The following is a 20,548-nucleotide window of genomic DNA, read 5'->3' on the forward strand; positions in this document are numbered from 1 at the left end:
AGGTTGGGTGGTGGTGGTTGGGTTTTTTTGTTTTCAGTGGTGTTCCTTGTTTGGAGTGGTTTTCTTTCAATGGGGTGGGAAGGTTTGTTGATTCGGTTGCTGCCTTTTTTTTTTCTTTATTTTTTTAACACAGAAAAAAATGCAGTGGATTTTATGGAGGCATTCTTCCAAAATAATTTGAAAATCCTACTATTCAAACATTTAAAATATATAGAGGTTTTAAGCTTCATACAAACACAGGAATACATCTATTCTGAATTAACCCTGACATTTTAACAAGTCTGGCCTGCATGCTGTAATTCTAGTTTGTTAAAATCTAAGTTTATTCATGTGTTTGCCTATTAAAAAAAAAGAATAGAAAAATAAAAACACAAACATTTTTGGTTTAAGCTGTTGGTCACCATGTGCTTTTCCCCCAAAAAACTCCAGCCATAGCTAGCCATAAAGCAATACCCATATTAAGAACATACATCAATATTAAAGCAGTTACTGTAAAGTTGTTTACAGTTTCAAAGTGAAATGCAGAAGATATGATGATTTTCTGAGATAAAACACACACTGCTTTCAACACTAGCTGGTTTACATCAGTGGCTAGGTAGCCACTAGGTAACTATTAGAAGTTACTGAATTTTAATCACAACAGAAAAAAAAATATTAGAACAACACAGAATTTAGAGTCCCTTTCTTTAGATGTTAAGCCTCAGGCAACATTAATTTTGAAAACTGTGTTTTAATACGTGGCACCAAAAAACACGTCAGGTTATTTGCCTGAAAAGGTGGTGATATCCAAACTGCTGGTCAGACTTATGTGTACCTAATTTTGGCAACTGGGGAAGATCATTTTCGTACAGATCACCAAAATTTGATTATCCCTCTTTGAGAATCAACCCCAGCTACAACGTTCTTGAGAGAAGTAGGTTCGGAAAGTTTAAATAATTTTTCAATTTATTCGCTTCACAAATCCTCACGAGCGCCGTAGCCGCAGTCACAACCAAACGGTTTGAGGCTAAGCCAGTCCTTTCCTTTGTAACAGGCGAGTTCAGCTTGCAACACTATCAAAAATAAAAGAACTGTAAGCTAATTGCTGGCAAGTATGACGCAAGCGGTTTCCTAGGGAACAGCCCAAGTTGCTGAAGTGCCTGATCCAGCATTTCCTCATCTGTTTGCACTCACACCAGCAGTCTGACAATGTAGTCACTGCATCCTGTTTCACTCAGCAGCCAGAGAAACACACTGAGCTTAACCCTTGAGTAACATCTTTACAGTCAACTCGGCTCATCTCAAACTGACTCTTACAGCGAAGCTTTGTGCTGGCATTTTCATTTTCACACACCTCTGCAGCAGCTGTGTGCGCTGCTTTGCCTATTTTTAATTGAGAAGGAAAGCATGAGAAAGAAAACAATTTAAAATGAAATAAAAAAAAATACGTAACGTATCTTTTAATTTTCATTTGCACTACTGAAAGTTTCTGCCACAAATTAAATTTAAAAAATTAGTCGCCTACAGATTTTACATAAAACATTAAATTATATTTAACTCAGATCTCGAATATATAAACACAGAATCTTCCTGATTTAAACTATACTCAAAGTAAATTAGATAAAAACATCAAGAGTAACTCTTCAACTACTTCACATTGCATTCAAACAAATGTATACTCACATAGAAGTATATATAAGTAAGAAATGTGTTTTCAAAATATATCATTAAACAGTTACTGTATACACTAAGGAATACAAAAACCACATTTTGATCTAAAAAACCCTGTAGAGATCATGAGTCTCATCAGTGAGCTATCTTGCAGGGAAATTGCAAATTTTAGAGAAAAAAAAATTAATAAAAACAAATGCTGACCTATCTGGCCATATATTGCACACACACAATAGATAGATTATTTTACAGTTTATTTTCAAATGTGAATTTGAATTTGGTCATTTCGTGACATGAATAAACATGAAACAAACTATTTTCAGCACAGAGCTTTTATGTGCTGACATCGGTGCTTATCCGGTGCAAAAACCATAACCGCTTTTCTGTGCTCTTGGAATAGTTGTGGGCCACAAAGAAAGCAAGAAGGCAAGATAAAAGTAATTTTTTTATATTTTTTTTTTGGTAAAAAGTTCTGGGCAAAGCTTCACCAGGACAAAATGCACATGAAATTCACTGCTGAAAAAGTCACCCACTTTCACAGACTGATCTACCCAGTGCACTTTTAAATGGGAAATCCCCCTCGAGCATTCTGAAGCAGACAGATGACAGCCAGCCAGAACAACCTGTCACAGCAGCTTCCTGACCACTAAAGAGAACGTGAGGGTGCATGGAGCAGGCAATGGTAGGGACTTTTCAATATTCCTTTCTCAAAAGCTTTACTTGCTCAGGAGACCAGGTTCCCATCACACCACAACTGCTCTACGAGGAAATCTAAGACCTCCCGATTTTTCCAGTAACTGGCAGCCTCATTCTTTCAAATACATCGTGGTTTCTCCAGTTTCTTGGGAAGTTTTCATGGTCAAATCTAGTATCGTAATTTAACCATATTCCACAAAAAAAAAATATCAAGTTTTGGGCCAAAAAGCCCAGGGGTACAGACAGCCTGAAATAAAACTCCAAAGAACAGCATACAAGTATGCACTGGCAACTATACTTATGTAGAAAATAAGAAACCGAAAAGTTTACACTACATAATCAATGCTCTGGCTTAGTCAACAATTAACTATTTGTTAGCATCTCAGAGACATTGCTCTCAAAATACAGATGTTTCCATCAGCAGGCTTTTCTACTCTATTAATATAGTTTTTCTCTGCACCACTTCTTAGTTTCTTCCCATGCACCTGCATTCCTCTTTGTTCTGATGTTGCAGTACCCACATAATATGTGAGAAGGCGGAAGAAAAGAAGCAAGAAATGCTTTCTTCGCACATAGACCCATTTTCCTCAACTGAATGGAAAGTCAGACAAGAAAAAAAAAGTAAAGGAAGTAGTCTGGTATGTGTTATGGAAATTCCATAAAGAAATCAAGAATTTTCAGGCATGAATAGGTAGAAAACCTGGGATGACAAAAGGCATGTTGAAGAACCCAAATATCCCTGTAGGGGAGGGAAGTAAACCAGCACAGACTAGCAAGACTATTGATACAGGGTTATACTGGGATACGAAAGATTCCCACCCTAACTCTATTCACCAATGGATTAGGGAGTCCTGAGAAAAGTCACGAGCCACATGATGACTTTAGGTTATGGGATTCAAGTTTCAGACAAGTTTTCCAAAACAAAAACATAAAATGGTTGCTGAGGACAACTTTGACAAAATGAGTTTTTAAATGCCTGGTTGAGAACCCAGTGGAAGAACATCCACATACGAGATCTGTCAGAGGGCTAAAAAATACTTATATCTAAATATGAACAAAAGCACCAAAGGATTTAACCAATTAAGTTACATAACTGTTACAAAACAAGACCATTTTGCATAGAAGGTGAGCCTCTACAAGGGTCAGAAATCTATCCAAATATTAATGATATAGTACTTTCGCAATACTCAGAATTGTTATCTGCCTTATAACAATCCACAGACTATGGAACCTACCATCACAATATAGTTTTTTCCAGCTCTGTCTCCTGCTATACTCTGGGACACAAGAATTAAAATACAGCTCTGTCCACCAAGCTGGATAACCTCCCAAACGATGCACATGTTGAGACAGGTGTGGGGAACTCGTTGTTCTTTTTAACTTTGGCTTTTCTTGGCTTACCCCTCTTACTGAAATCTGCTGGGGTATCACTGCAGAACATGTCAAAGAGTGAATCAGAGCTAACGGGAAGAAAAGCAGACCTGGGACACAGCTGGGAATCTAACAGACACGCTGAACCAAAGTATTACTCAGAAATTAGAAATAAAGTTCAAAATTTCCTTGAAAAGAAAATAAAGTTCTGCAGAAGTCCAGTTAAATGTGCTTGCCTTGTGGATGTAAACAAAGTTCAAGGCATCAGGACAGAAAATATTGCTCTGCTTCTACTGACCCTGTTACAACCCAAGCTGTAATCAGAATGAAATACCTCAACCGAATTCAACATCAGTATTACAAAGATCAAGCAAAGATTTCTTATATCCCTAAAACATTGCAGGAAGGTACATCAACAAATACAAATCCTCTAATTTTTTCCCTCAATTGTGAAGGGATCCAAGTTGTTCAGTATTTATTTTTTGAGGCCCAGCTATTATCATTAGTCAGTCAGCTACTGTTGCTAAAACTACAGCACTGGAGTCAATACCACTCCTATTTCTCCCTTCTCACTTGCTTATGACAGGAGAGAGCCAGGCAAAACATAAACGAGATGGCTAAAGGTTTAGTCTTCTGAAAGAAAAAGAAAAATAACACACAAAACAAACCCCAAACCAACCTAGAAAACCTTTGTCCCCTCCATCCAGGAAACAAACAAACCTTGGATTGTTTTCAGCTTTGAAACTACCGAAGACATACAGATTCTCTTTGGGCAGCAAAGAAAAACTCACATACTAAGAGCTCAGATGTCACATATAAACTTGCAATTATGTTTACAGAGAATGAAGCAGACGAATGAGCACCTTGTATCTAACCTGCAGAACTAAAAGAACAAAATGAAAAACACAAATAACTTCACCGTATCCTATACTATCAAGGTAAAGGATAAGGTCTGCATGACTATGTAAAAAATAAATCTATGTGCCTTCTTAAATGCAGTCAAGTCATGTCTGATTTTTTAATAATGGGCAGTTCATGTACTGAAGTAAGATAGTCTAGAAATATTTTAATTCTGTAAATGCAAATAAATATTTAATTCTGTTACGTTAAAATCATATGTTACCACGTCTTCTACAATTTTTTTTTTCAAAAAATAATTTGATTGCTAGGTTTCCAAAAAAGTAAAATATTTGGAGTCAGAACATTTTTATGTCTCTGCTGAAAGAGACACTTGTAATTTTGGACCAAGTTATGGTACTGATCTTGTAACACACAGGAAGAGAAAGAACACACCGGTGTTAAAATTATCTCAAAATTTAGAAAAGATAAAGACAGAAAGATAAAGAAAAATGACATTTCAAAAAGGACAAGCAAATAAACAATTTACTATTGAGCATTAAACTCCTGGAAAATTATTTTCCTTGTACTTTCAAGGCCCAAATAATTAAAAATAAAGACGTGTCTTCTAAAGGCACACCAACCCTCTCCATCACCAGACAGGTGAAAGCAACATAGCACTAACAATGTATTTGAGACTGTTAACACTTGCTACTAGAGAGCTAGAGTTATAAATTACACTAAACCCTGTGAATTTTTAAACAAGTAAGGACTATAATCTCAGTCCTTAAACACTGCAAAACACATGTTCTTTTCCACTTGAAGGCTTAAGTACTCTACTGACTCTAGGGAGCTTCCTACTAGAATAAGTGTTAAGGTAAGCACAGAAGACTTACAAATCTTTAGCAATGAGATTTTAACAGCAAATAGTCTCTTAAAAGAAAAATTGCATAAGACTAAATATACCTTTATAAGTTCATCTTTTGCAGATGCCTGAAATGGCATCTTTATTACATGAAACACAGTCTAAACATTTCCTAAGGTTTAAGACAATTTCCTGAACAAGGAATCGATTTCATATTTACATGTACAGTACCAATCTCCAAATCAATTCATCTGGAAATTTTATCCCTAATAATATTAATAATGGGTCCTTTAACTATTTTTGGTTTTTAGTCTTCATAAAAAATTCTTATCCTTCACACATACACTGAAATACTCTTTTCTTCATAAGACGTTTCTGCAGATGTCTCAGATATGACAGTCATCGTCCCAGAGGATTTAAAAACACAAGTCACACTTAAAAGCAATAGCCAGCATCTGCCTCTGCTCATCTACTCCCACTTTTTTATTTTAATCTCAACATCATAGAAGATCACTTGCAAACTTATTACTTGCAAACTTCTTTAAAATTCTTTGGCATCTAATGAACAGTCTGCCAGTTATGAAGAATAAATTAATTAAAAACAATGACAAAAACAGACTGGTCATTAACACAAAAGCTGTTCCAAACTCTTCTTTCTGAACCAAACTTGTTCAAGCAGAGACTGCAAATAGAAGGAAAAATGAGACTTTCGATATTACCAGAGCATGGAAACATCCTGCTATGGTGAATAAAAAGTAGTAAGAAATGCTGATATAAATTCTAATTAATGCTTTCTACAACTACATAAAAATAATTTAACAGATATTTACAATCAAAATACTTCCAACTGTGCTTTACCATAACAGCAAAAAGCTGTTATTTACATCACGGTAATAACTCATTTTAACTGCAGAGAGACATACTACAGCTTTTTAATCATTGAAAAAATCCTAAGTAACATTCTACAGTTTTTTACTATTTAAACAAAAAAAGAAAAACTGGAAGATGCCTAAACATCCGTGTGCATAATCTATGGAAATTCTACCATTGCAAGATTCATTTGAAATCAGCTTGGTAAGCATATTTCAGTGGTCCCCAAAAGGATATTATGCTGCCCTACAAATGCAGTTAGCTGAACAAGGCCAGAAAGGGTGACAAGACAAGCTTGTTTGTGTTTTTTTCAGTTAAGATATGAAATATACTGCTCTATCCTATATTAATATATTAGGAAGAATCAAGTCCCTGTCATCATTAATGATTTCATTACCCCAGTCCATAAGCAGCAATACATAGTAGGTACATCTGTGTTTCAGTGCCCTTTTGTATGGCCAATCTCAATGGAAACAGTATAACTTGGATCAACATTCATCTTTCCCTGAGCAAAATAAAGTCTGTTTCTTGCAGATCCAACTACCCAAGAGGAAAACTGTGCCTTTACTTCTTCCAATCTGAGCCAATTCCCTCAGGGCAGTCAGTGCCAGAGCAGATGGTGTTTCACAGGCACAGCAGGATCTAAACTTTTTCAGCCTGCTAATCACACAGTCAGGTTTGAACACAAATTTCCCTCCCCTACTACCCACACATAAGAACACAAATGCTTGTATCTACATAAAACACAGTTTAAATTAAATGAAATTTAATTTCATGCTATGTAATGAGGATAATTCTAAGGGAGGGAGAATGCAGTGGGTACTATGGAATTGCAAGAGCAGGTAACAAAGAGTTTGTGAGTATATTTACACACTACACTGTCTAGGTGGCAAATCAAACTAAATGAAGGCTACTGTGAACATTAATCAAAACAATAATCACTTCTTAAGACTTCTCTCAAAAACATTCCTTTTTTTTTTTCAAGTTAGCATCATTAAACTACACATATGACACAGGGTTTTATTAACTACTAACGATGTTCTATGAATACAGAGATCAAACCTTGCCTCAGAAAAAGCTCACCAAAAGTCAGTTCACTTTCAAAATTGCAAGCCCAGCTAAGAGGCCATCCCTGCCTGTAAAGCACATGCAGTGTGAGGCTCCTTTCCCACCACACAGCCCTCACACAGAAGATAAGGAGGTATCTGAGGATTACTGTTTAGCAGTAATCTAAAAAACAGTAGATGTATCAGTGATTTCTGTGAAAGGATAGAAACTGTTCTGGAGAGCCAGAAAGTATTAGAAAAACTCACTTATACTTGTTCTTCAAAAACCATCTACTTCTTATCCTGTATTAGTAACTTAGAGTATCCAGAAACTTTCTGGAATTTTTCTAAGAGAATCTACCAGACAGAAGGAATAAAATGATATTCCTGAAGTGGCAAACAGGTGTCACACAACAATGTTTAAGAAGGAAAAGCAATAAATTTAAAAACCCTAAAAATATATTATGATTTAACCTGTAATATCAACTGAATCTGAGGAAATTAAAAAGTCCCCCAATGTAAATACAGGCCTTTAATTTTAGGTCACATTGAAAAAAAAAGTCATGCCAAAGATGTAGATATTTAGCCTAGTGTAAGAATGTCCTTTTTAGCCTTTAGTTTAGCTCCAATCCTTTAAAGGGGGTTAATTAAACAAAAATTAAATGTAACATGACCAATAATGAAGGTTAAAGAGACACTGTAACCCATAGTGCCACAGTTAAGCCATTATTCCAATAAAACTGATGAAACTTCCCTCTGCTAGCTCTAACTTCCACACACTTTCAGAAAGGTTTATTCTGTATTATGAACTTTGCTGATAAAACCATACTGACAATAGATATAAACAGGCAGGTGTGACACAGTCTTGCTGTATCACCACCTATCAGAGGTACAGACAGAGTGAGGTTAGCACTGCTGGTCATCAATGTTCTGCATAACAGCACTGTTTTTCATGAATACTGAACAAACAAATGAACAGATATAAAAAATAGACTTGCATATCTGTGCCCTAGTCTGTCCTCTCCCAATAAATTTGCACTTTGTTTCAAAGGAACGTGCTACGTATAAAAGCTATGTATGAAAAACTAAAGGATGGCCCAACATATAAAATCTTAATCCTGGTCACCAGCTGCCTGTGTTTATATGAACTATGTCCTTTCCCAAAGCTGTATGATCCATTTTCAAATATAAAACTACTCCAGAAACTGTCACTTTGTTTCAGCAGTCACGTGTTGTTGTGCCATCTCTAGTTCCTAGAACAGTTTGGTTTGTCACACTCACCAGTAAGGCCATTCACTTAACTGGCCTTCCTTAAGCACAGATCTCTCTGACCTGTTTCTTTCACACTTCCCTTCCCCAAATGCCATCACTTGTCAGTTTGTTCCTAACCCTGTGAACTCCAATTTACTAACATCCATGGCTCCTGTCTGTTTTGAAGGCTCTAGTACACTTTTACTGCCACTGGATCCTTAAAGTTATTGGTCCTTTTTATGCTTCACTAACAATCAATCATACATTACACAGTCTGCCCTGACTAACCCAAGCTCTAGCTTTACCTTAAATTTTCATTTCTGCTATTGAGTTGCAGGAAAGTCCCTTTTTTGTTTTCACCACTTAAATTTATTCTGTTGGGTCATTCCATCTTCTAAGCATTGTTTTCACTCATTATAAAGGACATGTTGAAATTCAACATTTCCTTTTATTCCCCTTTATTCTCATCTTCAACTATTCTTTCAGCTTGCTCTCCACATAGTGTTAGCCTGGAAAAATCAGTAAGATTCCAGCAAAATATTCTATGTCTGCAGCCTCCTGTGGTCTGTCCTCCCTCCTCATTGGCAGGCAGAAGTTTCTCAACTGTTTTCCTCAACAAGTTTTTGCATCAACAATAGAACAGACTCCATCTCCCAGTTTCCCTACCTGTAATACTTATCTTTACATAAAAGTAAAAGATTTACTCTTTCCCATCTTCAGCAATAAGTATCATCTGATAGTTGCAGTTGGCTTTGTTCAGAGATTTGTTTGAAGGGTGGTAAAGCTACATGAAGTTTTCATTTTTAGGTATTGGAAAAGAAAAACAGGAGGAAAAAGGCTTTTTTAAAAAATATAACTTTCCTATCAAATGTCACCTAAGGCCCAGGCTTTACCAGAATCCCCACCTCACCCCACCTCCATTCTGGTATTCACTCATGACATGAGACACTGTCATGGGGATTCTTAGAGTCCAGCTCACACTGCAGACTTGCTCTGTGTTGGGGCATTTTCCACAGGGTCCCTTCACTTCCCACTCACCTGTTTTTCATAAAACTTGCTGCAATTTGGAACTTCTAAGGCCTCGGTATTCAATCAGTTCTGTTGGTCAAGTTCAACTATTAGGATAGTACTGTCAGGCATATACGTGCTCAGACTTACATTGTGTCAGAAAATGAGTCTTTTTCTCAGGAAGATATACCCAACTCCTTGCAATTCTCTTCCCTTTCATATTTAACCTCACAGAAATATACTGTTTACAAGCCTCAGCATGGAGGCTGTTCGCTTTGTCATTCTAGATTCTTCTGGGAACCTTTTGTTCCTCATCTATACAAGTTTCTTTCATAAATATAAAACATCTTCCTGGTCCAAGCTGAATATTAGTCCAAGCTGAATATTATTCTGCTAGTTTTCTTCAACACAGGCAATCATGCAGTTCTTAAAACCATCTCTCAAAGTTTCTTCCATTTCTTTCCTCCACCAAATTTCTCCAGCATTTGCACTGCAGTTGTCTTTGATCTCCTTCCTTTCTCCATTTACATTTTCTTTCCAGGAAAACACACCTGAAGAAACAGCCAAACTCCTTTGCTACACTGGCAACTTACAGTCATGCTTCCCTGCTTTTTAGTTGTGCAGAATATGAACTGCCACCAAGTCTTGGATATCTGAAAGCCAGCTCAAGGTAAACTTGGCTAACAGAGTTCTTAACTGCACTCGGTTTCCCTAATATACTTTTTTTGTCATTCTCTGTGAGCCACTGCATAATCCTTGGGATCACTTCGCCACAGGATACCATCTTGAACTCTGACCTCTCTATGGACAAACCATACTCAAATCATCCTTTCTTTGTGGTATAATACTTTAAGAATAAAACTATATAACCAATATAAAAAAATGGGGAAAAAAAAAAGGATGTAACTCTTACCAAGAGTCTTCTCATTTCACATTTCATCCAGCACAAAATATTTAGTCAAGGTCAGAGAGAAACAATAGAATCCTACTCATCCAAAATACGGTTGCAGAAAGTTTTCCAAGTCTGCTGCTTTCACCATGTAATCCTTCCCTTTACACATTCCTCACACTCAGCTGCATCCCATTGAAACTAATTACATTCACAGCTCAACACACATTGCTACCTTGATTTTTCCCCATAAGACAAACCTGAGAGACATGAAGATTCTGTTAACAACAGAAACAGATCTTGACATGCAGGTACAACTGTGGTAACAGTCGTTGTAATCTGGAGGGGGAAACTTAAAATATCAAAGAGCTAGTTTGTCAAATACATAGCAAAAAGAATGACATTTTTTGTTATTTGCTGCAATTAACAGGTAAAGGCTGACATGTTTTTGGGCTGCAAACAGTATTTGAATTCAGCAATTATAAGACACTCTAAAATACACATTAACTGACAGCTTCTGTACTAGGAAGTTTATACCCTGAATATTTAAGGACAAAGTATAATTTGTTTCACAAATAGGAAACAGACGCCGATGTAAATTTCCTAAGCAAATAAGGAACTGCATTAATTTCAAGTTACACAAATATTTTAGACTCTTGAAATCAAGCCCTTATCTTCCCAGGGTAATACATCAGAGGTACGAGATAGCTTGGAACAGAAGCTGGGGAGAGGTAGCAGCCAATCCAACAACCTAAACACAAGACAATTCTTCCTGCAATTATCAGAGTGCAACGTGAAGGCAGTCCTTGTCCATGAAATATCACAGCTTTCCTATGAGTTTTAACCTGATCAGGTAACCAGAAAATGTATCAGCTCTGTTTGCAGACTGTTTTGGACACTTATGTGTATTTAATTAGGAAGGCCTATTCTTTACTGGAGGAAAAACATGAATTTTAGAAATCACATATTCTTTCTGGATTCTGAGAAGCTCCTGTGTTTGATTTCCTACACATAGTTGTTTGCTCTCTCATGCAAGCTCACCATCAATTTAAAGGAAAAAAGTTTTACTACCATATTTTTCAGAACAGTATTTACAACATCTGCAACACTGACAATCACCTTTTAGATTCCCAGTTCTGATTTGGCTTTTAGGCAAAAAAGAAATTATGAAATTAAGTGCTAAATATGCAACAGCCAATGAAGATAAACCCTTTGATATCAGTAGCAATAGGTACAGCTAACAGATTAACATCCCATTAACACATGCAATCAAAATATGACCTACACAAAATTTGAAATACCAATCAGTCCTGCAGTCTTACTACAATTCCTCCCTGGGTCCAAGACGAACACTGAAGTAAGAATATAAAAGCTTGTTTACTCCTAAAGTAACATGAATTTCTGGGAGCAGAAGTGTTAATATAGCAGAGTTCAGAAAAGACATTTCAATTGCCTGACTTTTAGACTTAATTTGATTCATATTGTTTCCTTCTATGTGTATTTATATATTTGATAATGGCATTTAAGTATATGTACATAAAAATTTAAAGATATAATTATTCAAATTTCTTTTCTCCCACCTCAAACTACATTGCCAGACATATGTACTGCAGAGAAGTTACACACAGCAGGAATCTGCCGACTTTGATGGCTAAAGTTAATATGGGTGTTCATATAAAAGGTAAGAATAAAGGTAAACTAATTTCTTCAACCCTCCAGTGTTATAGTTGCTGCACCTGTTGAAGTGCAGCAACTAAATCTAAATATTTGTCATGAGGACTGCTCAAATTAGCAAACTTTTACAGGATCGTGCTTACAGGGCCTCTTTCCACTTGTGCCCCAGAAAACAGCAAAAGGTATATCCAGTTTCTGTGTGCACACAGGACTGGTTCCACACACCTGTATTTTCATATTCCATCCTGCCTCCCACTCGATGCACACAAACCCCTTAGAAAATAATTTATTAAAGGGAAAAACCCCAATCAACTAAATATAATTATTTTCTTGTGCATTTAACTAGACAGAGAGCCCACATAATTTCAAATCAACGCATAACTGAAAATTTAAGGTCAATACTAATACTCCCTATTTTCCTCAAAGAATAATTAAAATCTACACAAGAGAAAATTTGTTCACAATGAGAACAATCAGCCATTGGATTAATCTCCCCAGGGAAGTGGTGGATTCTCCAGTTTTAAGATTTAGCTGGACAGGGTGCTGGGCCATCTTGTCTAGACAGTGCTTTTGCCAAGAAAGGTTGAACCAGATGATCCTTGGGATCACCTTCTGACCTGCTATTTATATTTGACCTAAACCTCTACATACAAGAGGTTTGTAACAATCACACAAAATACATCTAATAGAATCACAGTAACAACTAATTTATCAAAGTATTCCTGTCATGACGGACTTGCAGCACGTTCCTTGTACTGATGTTCCTAACAATGCTCATTAAACTCCCTCTTAAAATATTAATACTGGAAAAGAACCACTGTAATATTTTATAAAGATTTGCAAAACATGTAATCAGCCCTTAAAGAAAATTCACACAATAAATTCTCTCTGAAAAGCACTAAGTGCATACATTTCTTCTGTTTAAAGGAAGCAACATAAAAACCTTGTGCTGTTTATTCAAATAAAGTCACACATTATGGGCTTAATTCTCCCTCCTCCTGCTCAAACAATTGATGTTTTATCATCTCTGCTATGTCTGATCTCTCTCCAAGTCAGACAGGAGAAGATTTAACCTGTGTTATCCTTGTAAAATTGCATATAAAATACGGTACAGAACAAGTATCTGTGAATCCCATTTAAGCTGCTCTTAACAAAGTACAAATATTTACTGTAAAGCATAATAGACTATTAGGAAAATGAAGTCCTCCATATCTCTTTGTTGTTCACATCTAGTGATAACAAAGATATCCAATTCTGGAAGTCTACCAAACAGTTACATTTTATTATGAACATGTATGATTTAAGTACCGCCAATAAATTCTACATATTTAGTTACAGTTGACATTTATGATGTTACTTAAAGAATAATGAATGCCCTAACTTGAAATATGCGCATGCCTTTAAGAAGGGAGTTGAACGTCAAAGGAAGCTTTTAGTAACATGCATATGAACAAATATCTTCTATCATCTAGAAAGGTTAATGAAATCACATTTTCTGAGATTTCTGTACTGCAGACCAACGTAACAGAAAAAGGGCGCATTTACTGTCTCGAAGGGAACAGAAAAAGTAAATTGTTATACAATATTCCCTACATATCTTAACTGCTAGTACAATATTTTAATGTATCTTTCATTGTATGCGTTAGATAGTCTACAAGTTACTGAATGAGTTATTTCTGAAGCCTTTTATAGCATACTTGCATTTTGACCTTTCAATACTGCTATATTAATTCTGCTGTGCAAACACAGGGGGGGAAAATGCTCGAAAACTACTCCACCGTTTCAGATTCACCTCGTATTTCCTTAGACCTAATTCACAATCAATCGTAAGAAGTGCATTACAGAATACACGTCAAAGCAAAGTTAGAAAATTTCATTTAGCACCCATGAATTTCAGCCACGACAGTAATAGACAGGGGATTCTACAGCAACAGTCACTTCCCAGAAACTGCTCACTTGCACGTTTATTGAATACACTCCCCTTATTCTGCCTCCTACAACGGGCTGATAATCCACTTGCAGCAGCCTCGGGCCAGTTCCAACACAACTCGATGTTCCTGCAGTTGACGTGCAAGTGCCCAAATAAAAACAAACTCCCCCCCACGCACGGGGGTTTACGCTACAAAAAACAAGACTCATTGAAAAGTTTTCCGGGAGGTAGAAACCAACAGAGTTCCATTCAAGAAAACTGAGCGTTTCGGGCATCCCTCCAGACCCTACTGAACAGCTCTCTCTTCTGTAAAAAGAGGTTTCTTAAAACCCATCAACGCAAAACTAACGTTAACTTAGGTGGAGCGAGGAAGAGAGGGTGAGAGGGAGACAGAGGAACAAGCGAGAGGCAGAAGGACAGCTGCCGCTCAAACAACGCCAACATTTGATAAATAATATCCCTCAAAACCTGGTCTTTCTTTAGCACTTGGCAATCATTTTGTCGGTAGAAAGCGGGAAGGACCAGAACTGCCGAGCAGCTAGAAAGCTGTGGTTTCTTTCTCTCGTAAAATCTGCCAGAAGCGGAGGAGGTGGGGGGTTTTGGAAAAGAAATAATCACAATAACAAGGTAACTGCTAGCTGAAGATGTTTGGTTTGAGGTTTTGTTCTAATCAATAACTACTGTTTAATATTTAAGATCACATAAAAAGCGAGCGAGCCTTCTGTCCTATAGCAAATACATTATTATGATTTAGCTCCCACTCAGAAATAAAGGACTATATCGATTGTACAGAACCGAGCGGAGAAACCCGCTAAGGGACTAACGTTTCCCTCCATTCCTCTAGCAGGAGTTTGCCAGGAAGCAGACATCCAGCACAGACGTACACAGCGGTTAGGAAAAGCGAGTGGCGCTCATTCCTCGGAAAGTTTCTCTCTCAAGTTTCGGAGAAACCTACCTGCTCTCTGGAAATGCAAGGCAACGAGGGTCTCCTAAACATTTTGCAGCTGCCGTAGTAGCTGGCCGAAGTTTCCCCTAAGGACACGCAGCTAGATCTCCTCCTTGGTCTGATCACAGGCACTTTTTCCTCCACGCTGGGGAGCCGTGGGTGGCGATGATGCTGGTGGTGCGCTCCTCGGCTGTGAGCCGAGAAGATGCCGTGCTCCCCGCCACAGAGTGCCAGGAGGCAGCCTGCCACCCCGGCCGTGCCGGCCAGCAGCGGTCTGAGGGCTGGGGGGAGCGAGGGGAAGCTGGCGAGCGGCACCAGCCACACTAGGCTGGAGAAGACCAAGACGAGGAGGCTCCAGCGCAACCTCAGAGAGCTCTGCAGCAGGGTCAGCGCTGTCACCGAGCCCAGCACTGTCAGGAGCCTTCCTAGGAACATCTGCGGCTCCTCTTCGTGCCCCTCCTCGGGCAGCAGCCACTGCAACGCCACGAAGTCCCCCGAGTAGCAGCACACGGGCAGCGCCAGCAGCCACCAGCGGGGAGTGCCGCCGCCGAGCTCCCCGCGCCGGCCGCCGGCCAGGTAGCAGGTGAGGAAGAAGAAGGCACAGGCGATGCTGAAGAGGGGGCTGAGGCAGCGGGACAGGCACAGCAAGGCGTGCAGCGGCCGCGGGCTCTGCCAGCCGCTCCCGTCCTGCCGCTCCCGGACGCTGCCCTGGCCGGGAAAGGCCAGGAGCGAGAGGACAGCGGCGGCCAGGACGCCCAGGGCGAGCCGAGCCCGGGAGGAGGAGGCGGTAGGGAAGAGCAGTAGGGAGAGGAGGCTCTTCGGGGGGTCCTGGCGCAGGGGGGTCGCGCAGCTCTTCACGTATCCGTTCCGCAGGCTCTCCGCGGGGGCCGCCCCGCCGCCGTCCGGCTGCGGGCAGGGCTGCGGGGCTCTGCCGGGGCCGTGGGGGGAGGCGGCCGCCGCGGCAGTTTCTCTCTCTTCCCTCATGGTGGTCGGGGACGCGGGAGGGGGGAGGTCGAGGGAGAGGCGCGGGTCGCGCTAGCTGTGTCCCGGCCGCGCCTCCCGCATCCCTTCTCAGGAGGAGGGCGCCGGGCTGAGCCGCCGCTCGTCCCCCGCGGGCAGCGGCGTCCGCAGCATGGTGGGTGAGGACGGGGGAAAAAAAAAAAAAAAAAAAAAACAAAAAGAAAAATAGAGAGAAAAGGTAAAAGTCTCGCTCGCCCGTCCGCGTTCCCCCAGCGGATCCGGCGGCGGGGACTCGCGGCCGCCTCCCAGCGCTCGGCAGCGGCAGCGGCCGCCGGCGCAGCCCCGGCGGGGGTGGGAGTGGGGCGGGATCAGCCCCCGCCGCCCGCCCCCCTTTCTTCCCTCCCTCTCTGTCTCCCGCCTTCCTTCCCTCCCTTCCCAGGGCCCTGCGAACCGCACTTCCGGCGATCTTTTTTAAAACATAAATACATATGTACATATATATATCGATCTCTATCCCGCCGGCCCCCAGCTGCCCGGGCCACAGCGCATCGCCCTCGCCGGGCGCTCCCGGCTGGAAACGGGAAGGGTCGGCTGGGGAAGCGATGAAGGGGCAGGAACGCTGAGCTGGCGCGACTTTGTGTTTTATCTTGTCCTTTTGCTTTGAGATGCCGAGGAAAAGTTGCTCGTACGGACTGTAAAGCACACGCAGAGTATCGAAGTGTTTCCCCTCTGAGGACCATCCCTTTTTCCCTTTTTTTTTTTTTTTTTAAGCACCCGAGAAGTAAGTATGGATTAGAGTAATTGTCTGCACTCTTTTTTTTCAGTCTTTGTTAGTAATGTTGCAGATTAGACCGCGTTGCGCGACCAGGTTTATTTGCACAGCTAATCCCTTTGGAATGGATCAAAATAATCATTTTGGAACAGACTGTTTGGAAGTGTTTAGACTGCTGGAAGGGCAAATACTAATGGCATTTTTGAGTAACGCCTTTGCTCATTCATGCTGTTTGTTTCTGAAAAACTATTTAGCACTTTAGAAATTTATTATAACTGTTCATCTTTACCTTGTTACTTGAAACAAACGTCTTTTGAGCCATGTTTCCACAAAATATTGTGCTGCTTTACTGAAATTGGTTCAGAAATCAGTTCAGGTAGACCAGTGACTGCACTTTTTGCTTGTTTATTGAAACAAGGAACTCGAACTGATTTGGTGTCATGCTTGTGATTCGCTTCTTTTGGACAGCCTCCGAGTAGCAGCTGGTTTGGGGAAGCTGTGGGGCGGCAGGAAGTGCTGCTGCAGGACACGGGCCTGAAAGTCGAGCATGATTGCTGGCAGAAAATTCAGTATGCAGTGGAAAACGAAGTAACTTGTGTACATAAGATGGAAATAAGTAATGATTTGTTTTTCAAAAGGCAAATCAAACTGATGGATTTGAGTAGTGCAGTACACCTTCTTCTGTTGGAAATACTCCTAGACTCCCAAAAAAGAATACAGTTTTGTCCCGACTTGGTACAATTAACACAGATTCTGTACCATTCTACTGGTACTAAGAAGTTTTTGAAAAGGGGAAAATGTGAAGTTCCTTTGGAGATTATATCCATACATTTACTTGTATTCATGTGTTAATGATCTCAACTGGACCACAATCAAGTGTTTATGTAAATGCTTTCATGGCTGAGATGTATCTTCTATTATGCATATCCTTTATTTTTCAGTTCCTTTGAATTTAGCTATAAATAAATACATTCCAGAAATAATAAGCTGGTGTAGTCTTCATTGAAACATATTTGGGGATATCTGTCTGTAGCAGTGGGCACTAGAAAATGCCTAAGGAAGACTACAGAGATAGGATGTCATATGATCCCTTATAGCACAAATGCAACCATCTGTGGCTTTAGCACTTTCTGAATCAGAAGTGGTGTCTTATTCTTAACAGTTCTCAGTAGGTTTTTATTCCACAAATTTCCCTGCTGTTTTTTCTTTTGAATCCACATAGGTTTTTAACATCTGCAGAGCAGTGCAAGAAAAAAATCCTTGCTCAATTCCTATCTATCTTAACTTATATTCTTCTCATTTTGATAGAAACAATGAACAGTTCCTTTTTAGTCACTTTCTCTCCTCAATTTATTATTTTATATCTTTCCTCAGTCTTGTATTTATTTTCTAAGCTGACGAGTTTTGATATACTTGATTTTTTTCATGTCAGTACTATTTTTTTTTGAACACTACTATATGCTTTTAGAGAAGAGGAGACCAGGAGTTATACCCAGTATTCAAGACACAAGCACAATTGAAATAATTATTTTCATGTCATTATTCAGTTCTTTGCTTATAATTCTCGTCACTCATTTGTTTTGCTTTGCTAGGGAAGTGAGAAAGCAGATAAACTAGGTATTGTTGAAAGTTGTTCTGTTGAACATTGAACACTGTTTTCACAACGTTAACTATGTATGTCCCAGGCTCTATTTTCTGATTGTTAATATCTACATCCACTAGATAATTCTATAGGTAAGATTAGGATTTTTTCTGTGTTTACATACAGTTATCTGCAGTAAATTTCACCTGCCTTTGAACTCAGGATTCTGAGGCTTTAAGCAGATTCCTTTAGCCAGCTCTAGCTTTACTACCCTCAGTAACTTTGCATTAACAGCATACTTCACCACCTTACTATTTGTTTTCACATAATTTATCATTAATTAATTAGCTTTTATTTAGTGGTATGTGTGTGCAAAAACACCCTGAAGAAATGTATACACCAAACAACAAACAAGAGAACTATTATGCCTCCAGAAAACCCATACAAGTGTGGTCCACTTAGGGAAATCAAAAGTCTTAACCAAACTTGAGTGAATATTTGGAGAAACACCAGCACTGTACCTTCTCTTTAAAGTTTGTATCGTGGCAAACACCATGGCTGTTCTGTAGAAACACGTGCTGCAGCCAGCAGCTGGAGCTGCTTGGATCATCCTGTGCTTATCTGTGTGCAGTGTGCTCTCCTTTAAATACCAACTGCCGAGATGTTTGTATGTCTGCAGGGCTGAAGGCCTAGAGAAACCTGTGTTGGTTTGTAGCCAACCAGATGTAACGGGAACAAGTGACTGAAGGATATACCAAGGTGCAGTTACTAAGGGAATTACAAATGCTCAGGTGAAAGAGGCTTCTCGTGCCAGTGTATTCACAATGCATGATGTCAGTATCCTTGCAACGAGGTGTTGTGAATCCATTTGTCGTGTCTAAGGCTGGGAAAGAGAGATCCAGTTGCCTTCCACATAAAGCGATGTTAAGTCACAACATTTTGATCAGTTTGGCAGCAAAGACCAAGTTGCTACGAGTTTTATCTTTTACTTTTATTTGTCAAAAACAGGCCAGCCCACTGCAAAGAAAACTGGAAAGGAGTAACGAAAAGTAACTTGTTTATTGTATGATAAGGCGTTTCTAGTGGATGTAGTGCTTGTCAGTTTAAAAAGCATGGGTGATAGCACTGGAAAGATGGAGCTGCTGTGATAGGCCACAGTTAGATGAGATTTCCCGTTTCTTGTGTAGAAAGTTACTTCTACGATAATCTTTGACAAACTATCAGTGAATAGCAGAAATATTGTATCAAGCTAATGAAACACTAACTCTGTTTAGAAAAGACAGGGACACAAAGGTTTTCCTCCCCCCATAATTTTGTTTTTATGGAGAGAAGCAGCAGCTTGCTGGCTTCTAGTATTTTATCTAGATGCTTCTACTATTGTATTTTTTAAATCTAGGAGATCAGCCTCCTTGTCTGAACAAGCTTGGACTCTTCAGCAATGGACTAACATCTACATCTCCAGATAAGCACATAATGATGTGGACCTCTACAGCTGAAAAGTGTTTTAATCATACACAGGCTTACTTTAGAGGTGAAATTGTCAATGGTTTTTAATGATTTATAAACAGAATTTAATGATATGGATGTGATTTCAGTAGTCAGGCCACGTGTAATCTGCATATTTGTTCATGTAAAATTAATGGTCTAATGCTTCATATTGGCTTTATGGAAAGTTTTAATGGAATTGCATAACTTTTTAAAACACATTTTTATGTAATATATTATGTATAAATTTTAAAAATGTTTGAGAAGTTGTTCAGAAATTACAATTTTAAATAAATTAAGATGTCTTCGGCTATTTTTCCCCCTGAGTTTGGATGTTTATTTCCTAATAAAAATAAAGATGATGGGCTATCAAGTTCAACAAATAAGGGTCAAAGTTCTGGCTTTAAGGTATTTGAGAACTGTGTAATTATATATGATACTTGTTTTTTTACATGAGCTTATTTGGAGAATAGTGGTATAGTTTGGGGGAGGGGGTGAAAATAAAAATGCAGTAATTCATCAATTGTCAGATTTAGTTTTTTTCACAGCTAATTATTCAAGTACAATTTGTCATCCTATATTATAAGCAAAACTGATGGTTAATAATAAAATAGAAGATAAGAGACTTTCTTCATATGTAGCATCTCTATAAAAAGTTTATTTTATGCTGAATCATGTTTTATCATAAAAGCTACACCTTCAGTGAAATAGCATTA

At 39.1% G+C, this 20,548-nt stretch overlaps 1 protein-coding gene and 1 long non-coding RNA gene across 2 annotated transcripts in view; one reads left to right on the forward strand and one right to left on the reverse strand.

Moving 5' to 3' along the window:
* The window catches only part of PDE3B (phosphodiesterase 3B), an 87,634-nt gene extending 71,389 nt beyond the window's left edge, over positions 1-16,245 (reverse strand). Inside the window, exon 1 of the mRNA XM_051804391.1 lies at positions 15,043-16,245. Coding sequence (XP_051660351.1) covers positions 15,043-16,017 — 975 coding nt within the window. The 5' untranslated portion in view covers positions 16,018-16,245. The remainder of the gene's footprint in view (positions 1-15,042) is intronic.
* A 173-nt stretch (positions 16,246-16,418) lies between these two features.
* LOC127478530 (uncharacterized) lies at positions 16,419-20,158 on the forward strand. The gene is made up of 2 exons (XR_007907264.1): positions 16,419-16,774; positions 19,744-20,158. It is a non-coding gene; the product is annotated as an uncharacterized LOC127478530 (long non-coding RNA).
* Positions 20,159-20,548: the final 390 nt, after the last annotated feature.

Source organism: Manacus candei, unplaced genomic scaffold, assembly GCF_025592945.1.
Source record: "Manacus candei isolate 608988 ecotype Guabito, Panama unplaced genomic scaffold, ASM2559294v1 h1tg000060l, whole genome shotgun sequence".
NCBI lineage: Eukaryota > Metazoa > Chordata > Aves > Passeriformes > Pipridae > Manacus > Manacus candei.